The 20,473-nt window shown below is 33.9% G+C and overlaps 2 protein-coding genes across 34 annotated transcripts in view; one reads left to right on the forward strand and one right to left on the reverse strand.

Annotated features, from left to right (window-relative positions):
• The window catches only part of FUBP1 (far upstream element binding protein 1), a 34,391-nt gene extending 21,110 nt beyond the window's left edge, over positions 1-13,281 (forward strand). For 11 of the 29 annotated variants that reach the window (XM_055585378.1, XM_055585380.1, XM_055585381.1 and 8 more), the window contains 4 exons: positions 1,580-1,654; positions 7,881-7,940; positions 8,022-8,167; positions 8,401-8,538. In XM_055585378.1, the coding sequence (XP_055441353.1) occupies positions 1,580-1,654; positions 7,881-7,940; positions 8,022-8,167; positions 8,401-8,442 (323 nt within the window). In that variant the 3' untranslated portion in view covers positions 8,443-8,538. The other 18 variants (XM_055585384.1, XM_055585387.1, XM_055585388.1 and 15 more) reach the window with 12 other exon arrangements.
• Positions 13,282-13,287: 6 nt separating this feature from the next.
• Positions 13,288-20,473, reverse strand: part of NEXN (nexilin F-actin binding protein) — a 54,844-nt gene continuing 47,658 nt past the window's right edge. For 3 of the 5 annotated variants that reach the window (XM_055585405.1, XM_055585402.1, XM_055585406.1), the window contains 4 exons: positions 19,235-19,456; positions 14,979-15,164; positions 14,366-14,723; positions 13,288-14,258 (listed from right to left, as the gene is read on the reverse strand). In XM_055585405.1, coding sequence (XP_055441380.1) covers positions 14,245-14,258; positions 14,366-14,723; positions 14,979-15,164; positions 19,235-19,456 — 780 coding nt within the window. In that variant the 3' untranslated portion in view covers positions 13,288-14,244. Of the gene's footprint in view, positions 14,259-14,283; positions 14,724-14,978; positions 15,165-19,234; positions 19,457-20,473 lie in introns of those variants that run through there. The other 2 variants (XM_055585403.1, XM_055585407.1) reach the window with 1 other exon arrangement.

Genomic DNA, 20,473 nt, shown 5'->3' on the forward strand with positions numbered 1-20,473 from the left:
TACTCTTAAGTATTCCTTTCTGTGTTTCTCAAAAAATATATATAATCATCACACAGCATTCAAAATCAGTTAATCAACACTGATTCTTTTTACTATCCCAAGGCATAGCCCTTACTCCATTTTACCAATTGTTCCAACAATTTCTCACCAGTCAAAAATAATTCCTATCTTTTTCTTTCAAAAGAGTACAGACCTTTTGTGAGATGCTTATGGGTCAACCATAGGTCCCTTCAACCTTTTCTCATGAAGATGAGGTCATGATCAAGGTTCCTGCTTACATACAATATGGCAAGCATACTGCAAAAAAATGAATGAGGACTGCCAAGGTTCTATAAAATCACCATTTTTCTCTTTGAAATTAATACTGTCCGGAGAGTTAGAGCAGCAACAGGAGAGTTCTACTGTGATTATACCACTATTCTATTCTCTTTTTGGCAGGACAAGTGGGAGAATTTTATTGTTTGCTTAAAGACACAGAAGTTTTACAGTTCAGTTTGATTAGACGTGATTTATAATTTTAACTTTTTTAAAACAAATGAGAACAAAAATAAAGAACTAGTACAAATTATAGAACTGCTAGAGCAAAGAGAAATTACCTTTCTGATCAAAACATAACACCACAGCTAAACTTCCTTAGGAAAAAAGATTTCTCAGCTGAACTTAGGATTCTGTTTCTAATTGAAGGCCTTAGCCTTCATTGATAGTACCTACCTAATTCAATTACAAATATGATAATTTCTACTTCCATCATTTTTCTACATTTATTAGGTGGTGTTTAACTATAAGAAAGAGGTTTCCTTTTCTTTCTGTTTATTTATTTATGTCAGTATGGATTTAGTAGGTTTTATTTTAAACTTAGCCAGATTGGCCAGTCAGGAGCACCTTCAAGATGGCTCCTGTATTCTTTTGACATGCCTGTCAGTTCTTTCAGCACTTTCCTGCTTTCTTGGACAATAAGATGCTTACTTTGTGTTTTTGGAGCTTCAGCCCTTGCATTAACCGTTTTTCCAAGGAGCCCTGATTTTTTTTTTTAGTAGATAATGATATTTAGAAGCTAAATAGTTGTGTTCGTTGCCACTGAGGTGTTATTGCTACTAGCTCCATTCAGTGTGCAGAGCTAGGAAATGAATTTACATGCATGCATACCTATATATGTATAAAAATACATAAATATCCATATGTGTATATATTTTTTAAACTGTATGTTCATATAACCTGCAATTCTATTCTAAGACTTGAAAGTTTTTTCCTAGCTTTTCTGTTTTCCATGCTTATACATGGTGAAAGACCTGGTATCTTCAGTGTGTTTTCTTATTTGACCAATGAATTTACTTATGCTCAGTGTAACTACTCTTCTAAATAGATGGACCATCTCTCTGCCTACTCTGTCTCTTCCCCCAGAATCCTGGGTGGGTCTTTGGCACCAGCAAGGATGCCACTACCACACAGCATTTCCCTCCCCTCATTCCCCATGACAGACTACTCCCAACTCCTCTCACATATACACAAAAACAACCCCAGCAGACAAAATTGCTTTCTAAAAACCTTAATCATAATTTTTTTGTTTTTCTTGAATAAGGAGATCAGCAGAATCCAGCTCCAGCTGGACAGGTTGATTATACCAAGGCTTGGGAAGAGTACTACAAGAAAATGGGTATGTTCTACATTTCATTTTTTATGCATTTTATTAAATTAAAATATTCAGTAAATAACACACTAAAAGGTTAAAGGTTTTGATAAAAAGCATGTTTTTTCCATGGTTTTAGTACCTTGGACTTCTTTCGTCCAGTAATTTAAAATCTTGACGTGTAGAAGGATACATTCCCAAATCACTGAACTCTTAGAAGTATCATGGTCATTACAAATCATTGTTTAAATTGCGGTTAAGAAATTTTTTTATTTCTAAACACAATTTATCAGCCACTTACTAGTTGAAACTAAAATAGAGCACCAAGCAATAATTGGTTGTGTGCAGTGTTATTTTTTTGCAAAATAAAGATACAGAAGTAACCTACAGTGATAAAGGAAGTTAATTAAAACATTTGCATATATGAAAAAAGAAACAGTCACCTAGAATTGCTGTCTTCTTTATTCAATAAACATAGAACGTGTATTACATGCTAAGCATAGAAATAGATGCTGAGAATGTGATAGTGGGCACAACACCTAGGAGTTCTGCCCTTCTGGTTATTATATTCTAATGGAGAGTACAGTTGTTAATAAAAGTGCTTTGCAAATACTGTATCAGTGGTTCCCACCCCCCTTACCCATGGGGAATATGTTCTAAGTACTTCCCTGCATGGATTCCTGAAAGTGCAGATCGTCCTAAGCTCTATATATGTACTATGCTTTTTTCCTATTATCAGGTTTATTTATTAGGCACAGTAAGAGAGTAACAACATTAATAAAATAGAACAATTAGAGTATATTGAATGAAAGTGAACATGAATGACCTCTCTCTCAAAATACCTTGTCCAAATTTAATGCCTTTTCCGTCTTAACCAACCATATGTCACACACTGTAACTATGTGTCATATGCTGTAGCTGTAACTTGGATTTTGAGGAGTGACAGCAAAACTTCGAATTTTTTTCTGCCACAGTTTAATAGATTTGTTCTTCCTGTAGATCTTAGCGACCTCAGCATACAATTTTTTTCTTATTAAATAGATAACTTTTTTACCTTTTCACTTAAAGGACAAGACTTTTTGGCCTATCCCAATTGCCAGCATCACTCTTCTTGCACTTTAGGGCCATTATTAAGTAAAATAAAGGTTACTTGGACACACAAGCACTGCAATACTGGGACAGTCAACATTATATAAACAAGATAGCTGCTGAGTGACTAATGGATGGAATATGCCAGATAAAGGGACAGCATGAGATTTCATCTTGCTATCCAGGATGATGTGCAGTCTAAAACTTATGAATTGTTTATTTAATATTTTCAGGTCACGGTTGACCTTAGGTCACTTCACTGCAGAAAACAAAACCATGGATGGGGGTGGTGGGGGGGTACTGTCTGTTCACTGACACATGTACGGATTGGGAAACAAGTCCCACAACTACACAGTGGTGGAACCAGACTTTGGAACTCTTGAAAGTGAAAGAAAGTGAAGTCGCTCAGTCATGTCCGACTCTTTGCGACCCCATGGACTGTAGCCTACCAGGCTCCTCTGTCCATGGGATTTTCCAGGCAATAGTACTGGAGTGGATTGCCATTTCCTTCCCCAGGGGATCTTCCCGACCCAGGGATCGAACCCGGGTCTCCCGCATTGTAGACAGGCACGTTACCGTCTGAGCTGTCCAAACCTGTCTCCTACGTTTGCATTTTTCAGGGACCATTTCAAATCCAATGATGTACTTCTGGATAGATCTGGCTGTTTCTCATGTGCTTATGCTCTTAGTGATTTAAAATTAAATGACAAACAAGCTAATCATATAAACCTGCCCATTCTGCACTGATATTGAAAGTATCTATGGTGATAGGTTTATCATAAAATAACAGTCTACTTGTGATTGATTCTCAGTGTAAATTTCAGGGTTATTTGCCAAAGAATATTTGCCATTTTTCACAGAAAAAAATTTCCAGAATGGTGATTCTATTAATCTTTATGTAAAAGTACATAAAACTGGTGATGAGAATGTTTTACACAGCTAATTTGTGTTTTTAAAAAAAGAAAAATAATTTCTCCTGTTAGAAAGGCTTTCTAGAAAAGTTGCTATATGTTATTCCTGAGGTTGTAACAAATTCATTAATTTATGTATTTGTGGCCCAGCTTGACCCAGTTTATCTCAGGCAGACCTACAACAACTAAAATTCTGCAAAAAGAAATTTTAAAAATACTTGAAGACAGAATACTGTAATTAGGGCGATCACACAATTTATTGCCCAAATTGGGATACTGTTGAGAATAACCGGGAATGCTGTTAGTAATCATGCCTTAACAACATAGTGGTCATGACCTGTGGTCACTAGCTTTTATGAAGTAGCATCATTACTAAAGGTTAAAGAGTTGTATTTTCACAATGGGCAGTATGCTTTATATGATTCCTACATTAATATTGAAATTGGGTAAAAACAAACCCTGTTGGTAGACTTAGGCATTAAATAAATTCACGTGTTACTCACCCAAAATGTGTTGTATAATCTGCAAGTTCTAACCATTCAAATCTTTATTTTTAAGGGTAGACATTTCACTTTGCCTTTTAAAAAGTTGTTTGTGTTCTTTTCCCTGCTGACTGCTGTATAAAATTGTAATTATAGAGGTAGTCTGCTGGTCTGTCTTGAAACCTTTGTGGGAAAAAGTGGTATAGAAATAACTTAAAACACTATGTTTGACTGAAGATCCTCCTTAACCCTTGCCTTCTTTTCACTTGTTATTTTTCTGTAGCACTGCAGGTATAAGCTGTTAATCTTATAAGCAAAGTGAACTGGTTGAAATATTCCCTTTAAATGTAAATCTTAAATAATGTTAGGTGATATTTAATGATAGCTGCTACTGTTGCTGCTAAGTCGCTTCAGTCATGTCCAACTCTGTGCGACCCCATAGATGGCAGCCCACCAGACTCCTCTGTCCCTGGGATTCTCCAGGCAAGAATACTGGAGTGGGTTGCCATTTCCTTCTCCAATGCATGAATGCATGCTAAGGCGCTTCAGGCGTGTCCAACTCTGTGCAACCCCATGGACAGCAAGCAGCCCACCAGGCTCCTCTGTCCACGGGATTCTCTTGGCAAGAACACTGGAGTGGGTTGCCATTTCCTTCTCCCTTAATGATAGCTACAAGGTCTATTTTTCCTGTGGAAGTTTTCTTTTGTTTTGGATATTTTTTTGGTATATGATTGATTGCTTAACCACTTTGATTTCTTCTAAGTGCATTGCTTGTCCTTAAGACCTTTTTAGGATAGCTACAAATAAGAGACCTTAAAAGATAAAACTAATCAGTTGAATCTTTGATGTTTTTAAATAGGAGGGAAAGAAAAGAGTACTAGAATACCAGGGAGAGACAATGGTCTTTATCTCCAAATTAACTCCCTTATTTGTAGAGATTTTTACTCTTCCAAGTGGCAGAGGTAGGATTTCCTAGGACTCTGGATGTCCTGATTTCCATCCAGTGCCCTTGTCACCATACTGGAACTGTCCCAGACTTTGAAGCCTTTTCAGCTTTTTCTGTTAAGAAAATCCACAATAACACTATAGCTTTTTCAGTTTGCTTATTAGTAAATAGACCTTGTTTTTAAATTAGTTTTCTAAGAGAATTCTAAATTACCTGCAATTAGCACAAAGAAAACTTAGGAGAGAAATTCTTAAAGATGAGATTCTTGAAGGTTAATGAAAGAAACTAAGAAATTTATATTGCTGCCATATAAGGAATGACAGTAATCTGGATGTGTGTGCTTTTGAAGCTAGAACGAAAGGAAACTTTTCTAAGAAGTAAACTCCCTAAAGAGAAACAGGGCTTCAAAATAGAGATATAGGAAGTTTCTATTTGAAAAGAGAGTAAGTGATGACATTTGGGGATAAGTTTGACTTCAGAGAGGCCCTTTTAATGTTAAGCACTGATACGGTGAACTCTGAACCCTTAGCATATGATACCTTAAGCCTTTAAAAGAGCCAGGAGAGAGTGGTTGTGGGAAAGATAAAGGTGTCTGAGGATGGAATCTATTCAAGCAGAACTGTCTCTTAGGCTGTGATGGAATGTTGCATGTGAACTCTAGGGTGATTAAGTCTTATCTCTGGAATGAAATGAAATGAAGATTCTTACATTGTCAGGTTATATGTAAATGTTAAGTAATGTTCTACTGAAGTATAAACTAAACTGTCTCACGTCAAAACAGTTTTGGAACTGAGGAAAAGAATAAAAGGAACAAGTTAAGTACATGCCTTTCCAAAGGGCAAGAGGCTAGAGGAAGATCCAAAACATAAAAAGATTAGACGGGAAAAGTTCTTTCCCTACTTTTCAGCTGAGCAAAAAGAATCGCGTTTGCTCTTCATATAGGAGTGGAATGAGTTTCTATGGATGCTTTCAAGATTGGAGTGTCAGATGTTGATGACTTAACCACGTGTTTATGTTTCTTGGAGTATAACATGTTTACTTTCAGATTTCCACAGGAATATTTGAGTTTGGGGGTGTTTTTTCAGTGAACATTTGAGTTTTGATATTTTCTTGATATGTCTCCATGATACTGTAGTTTTTTTCCTCTCTAAAAATGAGTATCTTTTAATGAAGTTTAGTTCCATTTTTAAACCTGTAGTGGATGTCATCGTTGCCTTAAATAAATTTGGCCTCAAGTCAGAAGGCTTTCCAGTGGGCAGTTTGTTTTAAAAAAAAAAAAAAAAAAATTTGTGTGGTTTTTTTTTTTTTTTATTCTTAGTACCAGGATATTTGGCAGTTGTCTAAATACTGAAACTGGTTTTAAATTTGCTTGAATTGTGTCTCATAAAATCAAAATATTAAATTTATTTCCTAAAAGGAGTATGGAAAAACGAAAGTGTGATAATTTTGTTAAGAGAATATAGGATTTCTCTGTGCTGCTGCCTGTATAAGTAGGGGGAGTTTCTTATGTTTCTTAAGTCATACATCTTCAATTTTTTATTTCCTCAGTTGCTTTTATTCTTTAACCACTTTTGTGATGATAATAGACTATTTTCTAAAACTGCCTTGGTATGGCACATTTAACAAACATAAAACAGCTTTCTCTGAGTATTTTTTGTCTGGTTGTCATAACTTCATACAGCCAAATGAATTGCAAACTAAGTAAAATTCTGTTCAAATAAAAAAATAGGAAAAATTATGTTCTCTTTCTCCCCAACTTTTAATTTTTTTAATACCTTCAAAAAATTGGAAAACCAGTACAGCGAACACCTATATGTATATTTTCTGTCCAGATTCACCATTTTCAAAAAGTTTGTCATATGTACTTTGTGTGTATATATACTTGTTTTGGTGCCTGAGCCATTTCAAAGTAAGTTGCAAGCTGTTGCTCTAAATAAATTTTTAATAATATTTAAGTTTCCCTGGTTGTCAGAAAAAAATGCCTTGTAGCTACTTGTGTGTGAGAGGTGGGGTTGTCATTATTATTATTATTATTATTTTTAATACAGAGCCCATTCACATTTCATGCGTTACATTTGATTATGTCTTTTTAGTCTCTTAATTCAGGAAAGTCACCTAGAAAAAAGACCTCTTTCTGAAAGCTGTTGAGCTTTGTCTTTCATTGATTTTGTTGCTTAGAACCTCTTCAGTAGTGTTTATTTTTTATGTCCTGCATCAGGTTATTTTTAATAAAATTGTTATCATTTGGGCATAGCATATTAAAACTTTAAATATCTTACTAAAAACTATCTTGAAGATTAGTGTTATACATAGTTTATAGGTTACTAATCTGGAAACAACAAATCTTGGCCAGATCTTAAAATAAGAGCTTTTAACTGGGTTTTTGTTTCTCAAGAAATACTCTCTTCATTGAAGATTTTCATTTTATTTTAAAACTTGTAGTGTAACAAATCCGAATGGAGAAGAAAACTACCAAAAATAGTGGTCCATTCATTCCCCGCAACATAACCATTGGGGAACAGTGGACTGCATGTTTCAGACTTAATTTAGAATATGAACAGTTTATAAAAACTGTAACTGAATCAAGAAACTATGTAGATAGTTTTGTTTTTTATTAAAGAGTAATGCTAAAGAACTGAAAGTTATGATAGTATGGCAAAAAGAAACTAAAGAGTATTTTGATTTTTTAATTACAGAGTAGTTTTTGACACTAAGGAATATTAAAAATAGAACAGGAGCAATTCTGACCCTCTGTGCTTTTGTCTTTATAACCTGTACTTACAGTGGATATAATTTTGTATTAAAATTTAGGGGGTTTTTTTTAGGTCAACAAGGGCAGACACAAGATTATTCAAAGGCTTGGGAGGAATATTACAAGAAGCAAGGTATTGTTTTTATTAGAAATGAGATTCTTTGGGGCTTTTAATTGTGGTTACAGCAACAAAGTTGTTCTGTTTTCTCAAAAGGTCAAGCAGTTCCTGCTCCTACTGGTGCTCCACCAGGTGGTCAGCCAGATTATAGTGCAGCCTGGGCTGAGTACTATAGACAACAAGCAGCCTACTATGCCCAGACAAGTCCCCAGGGAATGCCACAGCATCCTCCAGCACCTCAGGTATAATAAATTTGCTAATGTGCTGATTTCAACTTCAGTCATGTTCTATGCATGTTTACTTTTGTCTGGGATTCTGTTTGCCTTTTAAATTTTTATCTGGCAAAACTATAAATGAAGTACAGTGGTATATTGTTTTGGGTTTTTTGTTTGTTTTTTTATAATGCTTTCTGGCATCTGAGTGCTGAATATTTCTATAATGCCTTTGATTTTAAAAATAAACTTTTTTCCCCCAGGGATTTGCAAATCATGCAAGAAGCCACCACCATTTATATTAACCAGTTTTTCTTTCTTAGAGGATTCACTCCTGAGTTAGCTCCATTTAAAGGATTTTCTTTAACTTTTTGTGTATTTCTTATGTATCTCTTCTGCACAGGGCCAATAATAAGAAGTGGACAATACAGTATTTGCTTCATTGTGTGGGGGAAAAAAACCTTTGTTAAATATATGGATGCAGACGGCTTGATGAAGATCTTAATTTTGTTTTTGGTTTAAATAGTGTTTTTCCTTTCTTTCTTTCTTCCTTTCTTTTTTCTTTTTTTTGAAAATGTACAAAATATCTATCACTACTGATAGGAGGTTAATATTTCTGTGTAGAAATGAAAATTGGTTTGTTTTTAGTATTTAGTGTAGATGTACACATTCCAGCAAATGTATTTGCAACTATTATGTGGTTAATGCTTTGTGATATAAATGTACTTTTTTCAATGTATACTTTCACTTTTAAAATGCCTGTTTTGTGCTTTACAATAAATGATATGAAACCTCCTGTGTCGGTAAGTTGGATATGTGGGTATTTAAAGAATTCATAATTTCTTAGTAATGATAAATTAAGATACATATACACAAATATATAAGCTTTCCCCATGAAATATTAATTTGAGTTTTTAAACACTGGCATGTTTTCTTCCCCCTTGCAGTATAGTAGTAGATTGGAGGATCTTTTCCATTTATTGTATTTGGCTGTTTTCAGCACAAGTAATCCTGATATCTTCATTTTTTTCCTTCTGTTTGATTAAAAACTGCATGTGTGTACAATGATCTTTTGGCATACTTCCATTGCATTAACAGTGAAATTTCCTTTTATACATGACCACTGTTTCAGACCTGTACTGCTGCTATAACAGTTAACCTTTCTGTTTTTAATTTGATAATTACTTGATTTCCAAGACTGTTTCAGCATAACTAATTTTAAACAGTTTTCAAATAGTAAATATGAGTAGTCTATAATAAGAACAGTTTTTTTTTTCATGTAAAGGAGCTCTTGCAAGGTATGCAATATTAGTGTGTTTCTTGCTAAATGTAGGGTAGAAAAAGTGAATAGTATGCAAAAAGTATAGCTATAGTGCATCTGCCATTGAAACATTATTGCGGTATGAAAATGTTTGAGCTATTTTTTCTTTTTTTTTTTTCCTTTTTGCAGTATAGATAAGCTTTGTTTTGTAAATGCACAAGTCCAATCATTGAATCAACTTAATTTTTTTATGTACTTGAAATCATTTTATTACTCTATAACACTCATGCTGAAGTTCTGATATTTTGTTGAAATCCATTGTTTTACTCTTTGCATATTTGTTGGCTCTTTGCATATTAATATATTAGACTACATGCAAATACAGTCTGTCTTGCCATTGTCTGTTGAAGTGCAGGTTTGATCCAGCCAGTATAGAACTAGCTCTGTAGGGGTGAGGAGGACTGTGCTGTGTATCATCCTTGATTGTGTTCCTTCAAGGAGCATTGCACTGTAAGTACATCAGAATGACAAATTGATGAACTGCAACAGTATCTTTTTGTCAATGTTCCACATAATGCAAATGCCATACTTTGTTTGAATATTATGTTGGAATACAGTGCTTATATCTTGGAAACCATAACTGCTTCTTAATTTAACATAGAATATTCATAGGTCTGTATTTTTTTTTAAGTGAGCTTAATGGGTAAGTATTTTTGATATGCTTTAGCTATAGCTAAAGAAAACTCATCATTAACAAAGTTGAATAGTATTACTCATTGGTGCTCCTAAAATATATTGCTTTTCAGTGTAAAATAATGCATATCTTATATATTAATATGAAAGACTTGAAATGTATCAGACAGGGTGGTTTTCAGTTTGCAAATATTAAGCAACGTAGTGGTTTTAATACCATTTCCTAAATATATATACTAGTTCTTTCATTGGTAGGGGAGCACCATTTGTTGTTCTGAATATACTGTAAAAGGAAGATGTACAGGACATAAATGTTGAGATTATTTATAGGGTAGAAAATAGCGGTACAGTTCATTGTAGCTGTTTTGAAATGTTTTTGACTATCTTATAGAACCGAGAGTGACTTCTTCCCTTGCCCTTATTTAGATATGGATATGTAGTTCTAGTTTGAAGTTTTAATAGTTAAGGAGTTATCTGTTTAAGAGTAGGGTATTGATGTGAACAGTTTCAGTATTTTGCATGATACTGTTTTATAGATGACCTTTTAGGAAAGTGGTGCATTTATTAATTAAACTGAAGAGATAGTTTTCAGTTGGATTCAGTACTCACAAATTGGAGGCTGTTGATTTTGATTCATTTAAGGTTTAAAATCTTTATTAATTGCAAACAGTGCAATTATTTATACTTCACAGTGCCTTCCCAGACCTTCCACCTTAGGTTCTGCTGCAAAAAGCAACAGGTAAGCACAACCTAAGGACATATATAAATAAATATTTCAGTACATTAATGTTGTCCCTGTGAGGTTTTTGTGGTTGTGTATTCAAAAGCAATCTGCTACTGCTTCCCCAAACTGTATTTTGTTATTTATGCTACCATTTCAGTGGAAAGTCTGTAAGTTGTTCAAACAACTGTTTACTTTTCTAGGTGATGTTTTTATTTTGATTTTTCTTTTTATTAAAACAAGAAAATTATGAGTAGATTGCTGCTGTAATTAAACTACATCCAAACTTTTTATAATCTTTTCCCTAATATAGAAAAATTGTTAGAATTTTAAAAGGAGAGTTACATAGTTCTCAAGATTTAGGAGATCATTTGGTCAGAAACTTCAACAGCCTTCACAGTCTGTTTATGATTGACAAGACATTTTCTTTGCTCTCCAAAGCTATGGAGTTTTTACTTTTTTTCTTGTTCTTGAACTATAGCAATTCAGTAAGGGCGTTATGGGTCAGTTTTATTATGACCTTTTTTCCTTAAGACAACTCAGTTTTCCTAACTCTTATTTATATACACCGAAAGAAATACTGGCAGTATGTTTGATAAAAGGCATGTGCATCAGTGAAATGTTAACTGTATAGCAAATAACCTTTCATAATCTGTATAGCAACCAATATTTTTCTGATTTATAATACCTTAATAACTTGACGCTGCATTTATTTTATTTTTTGCCAGTTTTAAATGTTTGTGTGTTCTTGTAGATAATTTTAACTGGTAAATATTTTGAGTTAAGATGAATGTATTAAAGCAGCATCATATCAGTTTTGTTTATTCGATTTCTAAAATGTGCTGATCCTTTTAAAACTCCTGCTTATCTTTGCAACAAAGAAAAATATTCAAAAATACTGCCTTCATTTTCACACACAGTGCTGAAGATGCTGCAAGCACCAAATCATAGCTCATAAAATCAGGTCCTGAGATAGTTACCCATAAAGAGGAATCCTTTGAGTGTATGCCATTGGTGAGCCGATGAGCATGGACCATAGAAGGGCTCAATGTAGAAGGTAAAATTGGCAAATCGTAACTGAGAAAAATGAAATGTTTTCCCATACGTAATATGATATAGGGTGTACTGTACCTGCTTTTGATCACTTTTCATTTTAAAGTGCTATTCACTTGATCTTAAATGTTCCATGAAATGTTAAATTTTGAAAGTTAGTTATTGCACCACATTTATGTGTGTGTATATGTGTTTTAATAGTCAATGTTAAAATTGATAATATAAAGGAGCTCTTTGAACCTTAAGAGCCTGTCAAGTTTTGCTTAGAAGTAGTTTGCATTTTTATAAAAGAAAATACATATGAATGCTAATAGATATTGGGGCATTGTTTCTATCTCATGAGAATTTTTTTATTCATTAGCATAAGCCTTCATTGATACTGCAGGCATTTTTTAAATGGCGCTAATCTTAACCTTGAAATAAATGGAAAGCAGAAAAGGTGAGCCAGTTGATTTGAATGCAGTGGTGTTAGGAGTGGTAGAGACAATGTTTGGCTTGAAATTGATTTATTTAGCACTTAAAGTTGACAATATGTTTTTGTTTTTAAGATTTCATAGTGTGGTGGTAATTAGAATTCTTATAGTTTGATGTTTCTCTTAGAAATGGGAAGTATACTTTTATTTTTAATAAATGAAAATGGTTTTAATACTAAAATTAGTGATTTAATACTAGTTGTTTATGAGCATTGTAAAATATATTCTTAGACAAATACCTGAGTAGTTAATTTACAGGAGTGGGTTTGTGTAGGAGTAAACAGTACCTTAAGAGGAAGATAGGAATATATTCAGAAGTGATAATGTTTGTTTGAATACTCTTGCCAGGAGAACCACTTCTACCTGCAAAGTTATGTTCTTTAGAATAAGGTTGTAGAAATTACTAGTTAATAAAGATGTCTTTTTATTTTCTGAAAATTCTGCCTCACTTTAAAATGTATTGTAACAATACCTAAAGATAATTTTGATTCTGAAAATAACCTTATTTTTTGTTTAGTCACATGAGTTTTCTTGCCACAGTATAAACTTCTGAGGGATTTTTTTTTAACTGGTGCTTCTAAGAAAGCAAATAAGTCCCAGGATTTTATTTTCTTCAGTGATACCCCTTATAGGAACTCATAAATGTATTTGCACATATATATATTTTTTCTTATGCATGCTCAATGCATTTTCGTCCTGAGAAAAGTGTTCTCTACAGAAACTACCCGTGTAAAAAGAAGATTGGCTTAAAATGGCTACTGTGATGGGAACAGTGTCTTAGGGAGATGCAGCTTGGACTTGAGGTAAATTGAATACTTTACAAACTGTGGTTTAGTTTGTTTTAATACCATTGTATGTAAAGGGGTACATGATTGCTGTAATTTTGTATTGATTATGGTTTCCTCAATAAAAAAAATAAATGTACATTGGTGAATATTATAAAGGAGTGTTTGTCTCTTTTCTTAAATACAGAAGTGACTTTATTATGGGTTTACATTGTAAAATAAAATTGTTTTCCAGAAAACTAAAATATAAAACAACTTGATAATAGAACATGATAGCTAATTATTTACAAACTCACTTTAAAAACTCAAAATTGATGTTTGTGCCATTTTCCCCTACATCTAATTAATTCTCTTAGATCTGAAAATCTTTGTTTTCTCCTGCATGAACTATTAATACAAAGTTTTCTCATTAAAATATAATTTGCTCAGGAAAGTCACAACATAAATTTGCTTTTTATAAGCTTGAATATATATTACACAGATTTGAAAAATACACGTTTGATATTCCCAACATTCCGTATTAGGCAGTGGTATCCATCAGATTTGCTCTGACAGTTGTTTCTTAAAAGTCTTAATTCTTGTTTGTGTTCTGTCTGCATAGAGGGAGAAGTGACAACCCTTCCCCCTCATCTCCCTGCTCCAGAAAGACTTTGAAACTACAACAACCAAAATGAGGGGAAAAGCCCACTTAAACTGACAGGTTCCAAATTCACTAACTCATCTATTTCAGGCTAATTTTAGGTGTGACTAGTTCATAAATGATAATCTTTTCATGCAAAATGTGTCCTGTTTATAATTTCTTTAAAACTTAATGCTGTAAACATGAAAAATACACAGCGTTTGTAATAGGTTCTGATAGAATAATTGAGTAAATTCCCCCCTTTGCCCCATTAAATTACACATTAACTTACACTGCATAATGGGGTGATGAATCTGGTGCTCTTTTGGAAAGGAAAAAGGTATTTTTTAGATGAGCTTGTTTTTTGAAGACTGTTAGGGAAAGGAATAAGAAGTCAACACAGTGGCACTTCCAGTTTCCTTTTTTGGCCCCGCCACAGAAAAGATGGATGTAGTAAGAAAGTCGGAGAGAGAGGGTGTGTTCCAGGGAGAGGGAAGGGGACCTAGTAGTCGTCAGCTAAAAAAGAGAAGAAGAAAAATGATTTTGATTTTTTTTTTTTTTTTTTTAGAAAAAATTTTTAAATAGAATGAAAGTTCTAGATTCAAAGAGGGATTAATTCTTACTTTCAATGGTAAGAATACAGGTACTAGCTGCAGATCCTTTGCTGTTCACTGCTTTACACATATACTCTCCTTCATCTTCTGGGAAAGTTTCTGGTAAATAAAGGCAATAAGTTTCTCCTCTTTCAATATATTGATAGTCTTCTCCATCCTGCAATATTTCTCCTTCAAACCACCATGTAATTTCTGGTTTGGGTTCTCCTGTTACTTTAACAGTAAATCTTACTGGCTCACTGTCTACAACCGATGTGTTTCTTAGAGGCTTCTTAAACCACGGAGCTCCTGATCTGGTTTGCTCTTCATCTTCAATGGTAGACCCATTCATGGTGCTACCCTCTTCCTCCTCCTCCTCTTCTCGTTTCTGTATTAAAATAAATACATTCAGGTTGGCATTTATACTGTAGTCATGTTTTCAGGACAGCGATTTAGTAATAGAATTTGGAGGTAGATATATTTTCCCCCAAAGTAAAGAACATGTAAGTGTGCTTACTATAAAGTGTTTTACATTAACATTTCACTGATTTGAAAGCTATTAAAATGCATTTTTAATCCCTCCTTAAATTTATTGTTTTTCAGAAATCATCTTTGGGAAAGAAAGGATATGAAAGCCTGGTACCTTTTGTAGTGCTGCGTCAATTTCCTTTTGTTCAAACTGCATGCGTAGTAACTTTTGCTCTTCAATTCTTCTTTGTTCTTCTTCTTCTCTTGCTTTAGCCATACGTTCAAATCTAGCTTTCATATTCACTTTATGAGTAAATGGAGCCTCACTTTTTTTTGCAGGCTTAATATCAACATCTTCCTCCTTTACAAAAAGGGGCCAAGAATAAGAATTGTTTACTTTCTAAAAACCAACAAGAACTAAAATGTTAATAGTTTTGAAGATGCCTAGGTACAAGAAAATTAACATGTTTGGGTTATGCTATTTGCTACACTGCAGACTATCCCCCAGTTTAGGAAAGATGAAAGTTCACTTGTGAAATACTCTTTTTTAACAGTTGGAATTGTTCTCCCAGTGTAATTATCACACATTGTCTCTGGAGTTCTAGTGTATTTTATTTGCCCAACCAAATCTCAGTGCTTGTTAATAGTACTGAGTAAAGAAAAGGATGAGGAAATCATACACTATTAACAATTATTTCATAAGAGTCTCCACATAACTCTTTACCCTACTACATAGTACAGAAATGCAATTTTGTTATTTCCCACTTCATGATTTCTTCCTCACCCTTTTTTGTTAATAACTGAGATGAATTCTATCCAGTAAATAATTTATCGATAAGCAGTGGCAAAGAAGAATGTGTACAGGTAGAATAAAAGAAGACAACTGTTGAAAGAGGCAATGACTGAAACGGGGAAACAGGAAATACAGTTCTGAGTCAATTTATTTAGGGGTAAGAGTTGGAAGCCATGAAAATAAAGGGCTAATGTAAGAGTAGAATTTGAACTGTCAGGTAGCGCGTCTGTAAAACCAGTTTGGTGATGAGAAGGTCACTTACTGGCCTTTGAGAGCAGTTTTAGTAGAATGGGGTCTTGTGAGTATAGTTAACCCATGGTTTCAAAAATACCTTGCTTGTAGTTGACTCTTGGTCTCTAAACTACTTAGACTCTTGTGAGTTTATCTAGAAATCTCACCATTTGTATTTCAAAGTACTATGAGGAAATTACTTCCAGATATCCTATGCAACCAAATAAAATTTTGAAATAAGCTATAAAATAATTGTATAAGAAAAATATTGGTTCATCAATGTTTTATAGTTTGAAGTGTTGCACCACAGCTCCAATGAATGTAGATGTTAAAAGTAAGTTGGACTGTTTTCCTGGTTCTCCTGAATCCAGTTTTTATTTGATACTGGAAAATGCTAGGATATCAGACATAATTAGAGACTTGATGGGTAACTGCTGTTGTTCATGCCATCATTTAGCCTTCAGTTGATAAACATAAAAGACTACCATTATTGCTAATGAATTTTATTGATATGATTGCTTCTTGTTATATTTAAAAGATAGGGTAAAAAAATACATGTTAAAACAATGGTCTGCTTGTTAAGCAAACTAATAAACTGCAGTTTTATCTCAACAGACTTTTCCAAGACTTACATGGAAAGAAAAATGGACCTTTTTGTTCACACTGAATATTTAATGTTATTCTTTGCTTAACAAATCTTCAAGATCGTGTATTTCAGCAAGTATAACAACTACTATTCTGGCTAAATCCCTCCCTCTTAATAACTTGCCTTCTAGATTTTTGTATAAAAGTTCGTGTAAACTCAAAAATTTTATTTATGTAGTTACCTAAAACCTGCCTTTAGAAAATAAATTTTAAGTAGAAGTTAACTTGGAGAAAGTTTATGAATAGTCTTATGGTTATTAAGTACAGTTGCTTTTCCTTGAATCCCTGTAAAGCCAGGTTAGAAGTTTTAACAGGAAATGGATCTACTGAGAATTGTTATAAATGGAATGATCTTTGTTCTTTAGGTGCATTCTTTGTAGGGCATTGGTACTCCCAGCATGTGGATATTATAGGCAATACAATTAAGCAGTGAATTTGGGATAAAAGAGAATGTAAAGAATGGTTCTGGAGAATCTAACTAGAAAATCAAACACTATTAGGCAGTTAAGTGATTTATGTACCAAATGTTGGTACAGTTAAGGGCTACAGGAGCTGGGATGGAATTCTTAGATTAGGTAAGTTTACATGAATGAGTTAGGCCTTGAAAGATGTCTGGAATATAAAAAGAAGATATTTTCTAAAGAAGGAAACCTGAAACAATCAGAAGGGACAGGTCCTACCCTGGAAGTTGACTATACTCTGCCAAAACTATGCTAATACAATATTTCAGTGACCCTTAGTTTATTGAGATAAGAATGTCAGGTTCCTCACAGGAAACTCAACTCAGGACATCCTCATGGGTTAGAGAGTCAGCCAGGTCCTAATCTTATGTCCCTTTATACAAGAGAGCCAGTAACAGCATCAAAGCAAGAAACCACCAGCATCATTTCTTTTATTCTTACCTATAAATTTTATAGGGCTAGGTATGACTGCTCTGAGGTTTCACTACGTTTAACCAGAAAAGGGGAGCAAGTGCATCCTGATTTAAATTCTTTACCGTCTGTAATTTATCTCTAAGGAATCAACTGATCTTGTGGCCCATCTATCCACTGAATGTTCATGTTTTCCAGGATTTTATTCATCTGACAACTATTAACCCTTTCAAGATGGCTTTATCTACATGTGTACTTTCAAATAGTATCCAGAAAACTTAGTCTTTAGCTCCTGCCTCTTAACTGAGCTCAATACCTATGTTTCAGACTGACATTACTTGTCCAAATATAGCTCAAACTTCACAGGTCCAAAACAATTTGTTCATCCACCCCTCCTCTCCAGACTTCCTGAATTCTCTGTATCTAGTTTCCCTAGTAATCTTGAAGAAATGTTAGCCTTCTCAGCAACCACCTGCCTGTAACTCAGTTTTTCTCCCTTGCCCCCAACTTCATTATCTTGTCCCAGTTCATCCTTCACAACCCCAGGATTCTTTAAGCTAGCTTTTTATACTCTGTCCTAACACTTTGATTACTAACATTATTCCTAAATCATAGTGCCTGCAAGGTTAAAAAGGCCCTTCAGCTAACAACTAGTTTTACAACTTTTTATCCTATCACCTATAATTGTTTGAAACTGTTTTCCACTCCACCATGTGACTTGACTTCCCAGTCATTATTTTACATCCCTACCCCTGTTAGATGATTCTAAACACCATATGAGCCAGGACTTAACGCAGGTTTATTTGCCAATGTAGCCTTGGTGTAGGCTTTCAAATAATTTTTTAATGCATGAATCCAAAACCATCTTTAGCTTAAACATGATCATGCAGTGAAGATGCCTATTTGATAATATCATTCCATGTTTTAAAAATCCCTTCGGTGCACCTCAATAAAGTTGCTTAACATGGCATCTAAGGTGGGTCATCTTGCTGGTGCTTGTGTCTTCATTACCTTGTGCTGTGCTCACATTCTCCCTGTCTCAATGAATTGCTTATAGTTCTGGAGTTTGCCCATAGTTTCACCATTATTATTCAACAATCTCCTCTGAAAGCCCTCCCAAATTCTCACACTTGTATTATAGTTGAATATTTGGTGAGAATGAATTTTAGAAGAGTATGTGTTAGATACAACAAAATGGAAATTCTGACAATAAGCTTTCCAGATCTTATTTAAACCAATATTCATATCATGGAACTAACTAGTCCTTAAACTGGAAGGGACATTATGGTCATCTAGTGAGTACCTCCTAATTTTACATGTGAAAGTGAAGTCGCTCAGTCATGTCTGACTCTGCGACCCCATGGACTGTAGCCTATCCGGCTCCTCAGTCCATGGAATTCTCCAGGCAAGAGTACTGGAGTGGGTTGCCAGAGGTACCAAATTCATGTCACCTGAATTTTTATTTAGGCTCTGTACCTGAATGATTTAGTATGACTTTAGCAGATAACATAGGCTTTGTTGGCCTCATCTTTAAGTAGGTATGAATAATCCCTGGAGTTTAACTCAAATATACACTGGTTCCTACTGATTCAAAGTAAAAACTTGTGCCAATAAAGATTTACTTTGGAGCTATTTTTGCTAGAGTGAACCATTTGATGTTCACTATAGGCTCTCATTCTCTCTGTTCCAAAGTCATTTTGGAATAATACTAGAATAGCAAAATCTTTAAAAGTCTCAAGATCTTAATGTGATTTTGCTCTATTAGTTCCCAGATTATTATATACTCTGATGGTTAACTGTACATACCAACACTTATTTCAAAGACATTGTTACTTCTGTTAAATTCATCATTATTGTATTACAACTTTAAAACTATATATATATATATACCTCATGAAAGTTTTCTGCTTCTCTCTCTTTAATTTCAAGGTCAATCGCTCTTCTTCTTGCTCGTTCTTCTTCTATCTTTTTCTGAATTTCTTTTTCAGACAATTGTCCAATTTTTTCAAACTTGCTTTTTAAATTTTTAGCTTGAATAGAACCACTCCTTTTCAATTTGATTAATTCTTCATATTCCCTGCTCAGTTCAAAGGTTTCATTTTCTTCCTCTTCCTTCAAAAAAATTAATATATTAAATACCATAAAATTAGTTTGTACTTAAGTTATCCAGAAAGCTCACTATTTCTTATTTGAAACCAAAACTACATGTTATAAATAACTTTTCCCCTAAACACTATGCCTAAATTTACTAATTAAAAGTAGTGCTACAAATTTAAGACTTCAGATAACATCTTACTTTATTTAAAATACTACTTAACTAGAAAAAATAATAAAATACTACTTAACTAGAGACTGGCTGAAAGCTTATTAATATTCCATTATAATCTGGTAAAACTAAAGTATGCATATGAGGATTAACTTTTATGAGGAATTGTAGAGGAATTTTTAGGGGGAGGTAAAGAAAATTTTTAAAAAATCACTGGGCTAAGAGAAGTTCTAATTTTGACTCTGATACTGTGTGGCCTTTTGCCTGGTCTCTCAGTCCACTGGACATGATCTTGTCATCTCTATATAGAGCCACAGTATCTCTAAAAATTAGTCCTGCCTTTGGTTTGATGATGGTCAAATATCACTCAGTACTCTGAATTAAGCATTTCTACAGACACAGTGTGATAAAATCCTTACATTTTGCTACATATCACTTGTATTCTCTATATTCTGCCAAGAAAGATAAGGAGTCAGTGAAAATCAGGCTCCAGTTGCTTATCCATTGTATCTTGAATACTTTTTATTCAAGTTTTCCCTTTGCTTTTCACAAAATATTGTATATTTCACAAATATAAAGTATTTGTATACTTCTTAAACTAAATCCTAATGGCGTAGTAGAATATTCCAGTTATTCCTGGTACACTTTTCCTGGGGAAGACCTAGAGTTCCAGGCAGAGAAATAAAAAGGTGGGACTGGAGTTTGGGTAGAGGCAAATGGTATGCAGGGAGAGTTAGAGTGGATGGTGTTGACATGAGGCTTAATTTTTTGATTCAACAAAAGAAAAGTTTATTCCTCATACTACCTCCACATTTTGGTCTAGCTGGGTGAAAATGAGCAGCTCCTAAAGTAGAAATTAACAG

The sequence above is a fragment of the Bubalus kerabau genome, chromosome 6, assembly GCF_029407905.1.
Source record: "Bubalus kerabau isolate K-KA32 ecotype Philippines breed swamp buffalo chromosome 6, PCC_UOA_SB_1v2, whole genome shotgun sequence".
Lineage (NCBI taxonomy): Eukaryota > Metazoa > Chordata > Mammalia > Artiodactyla > Bovidae > Bubalus > Bubalus kerabau.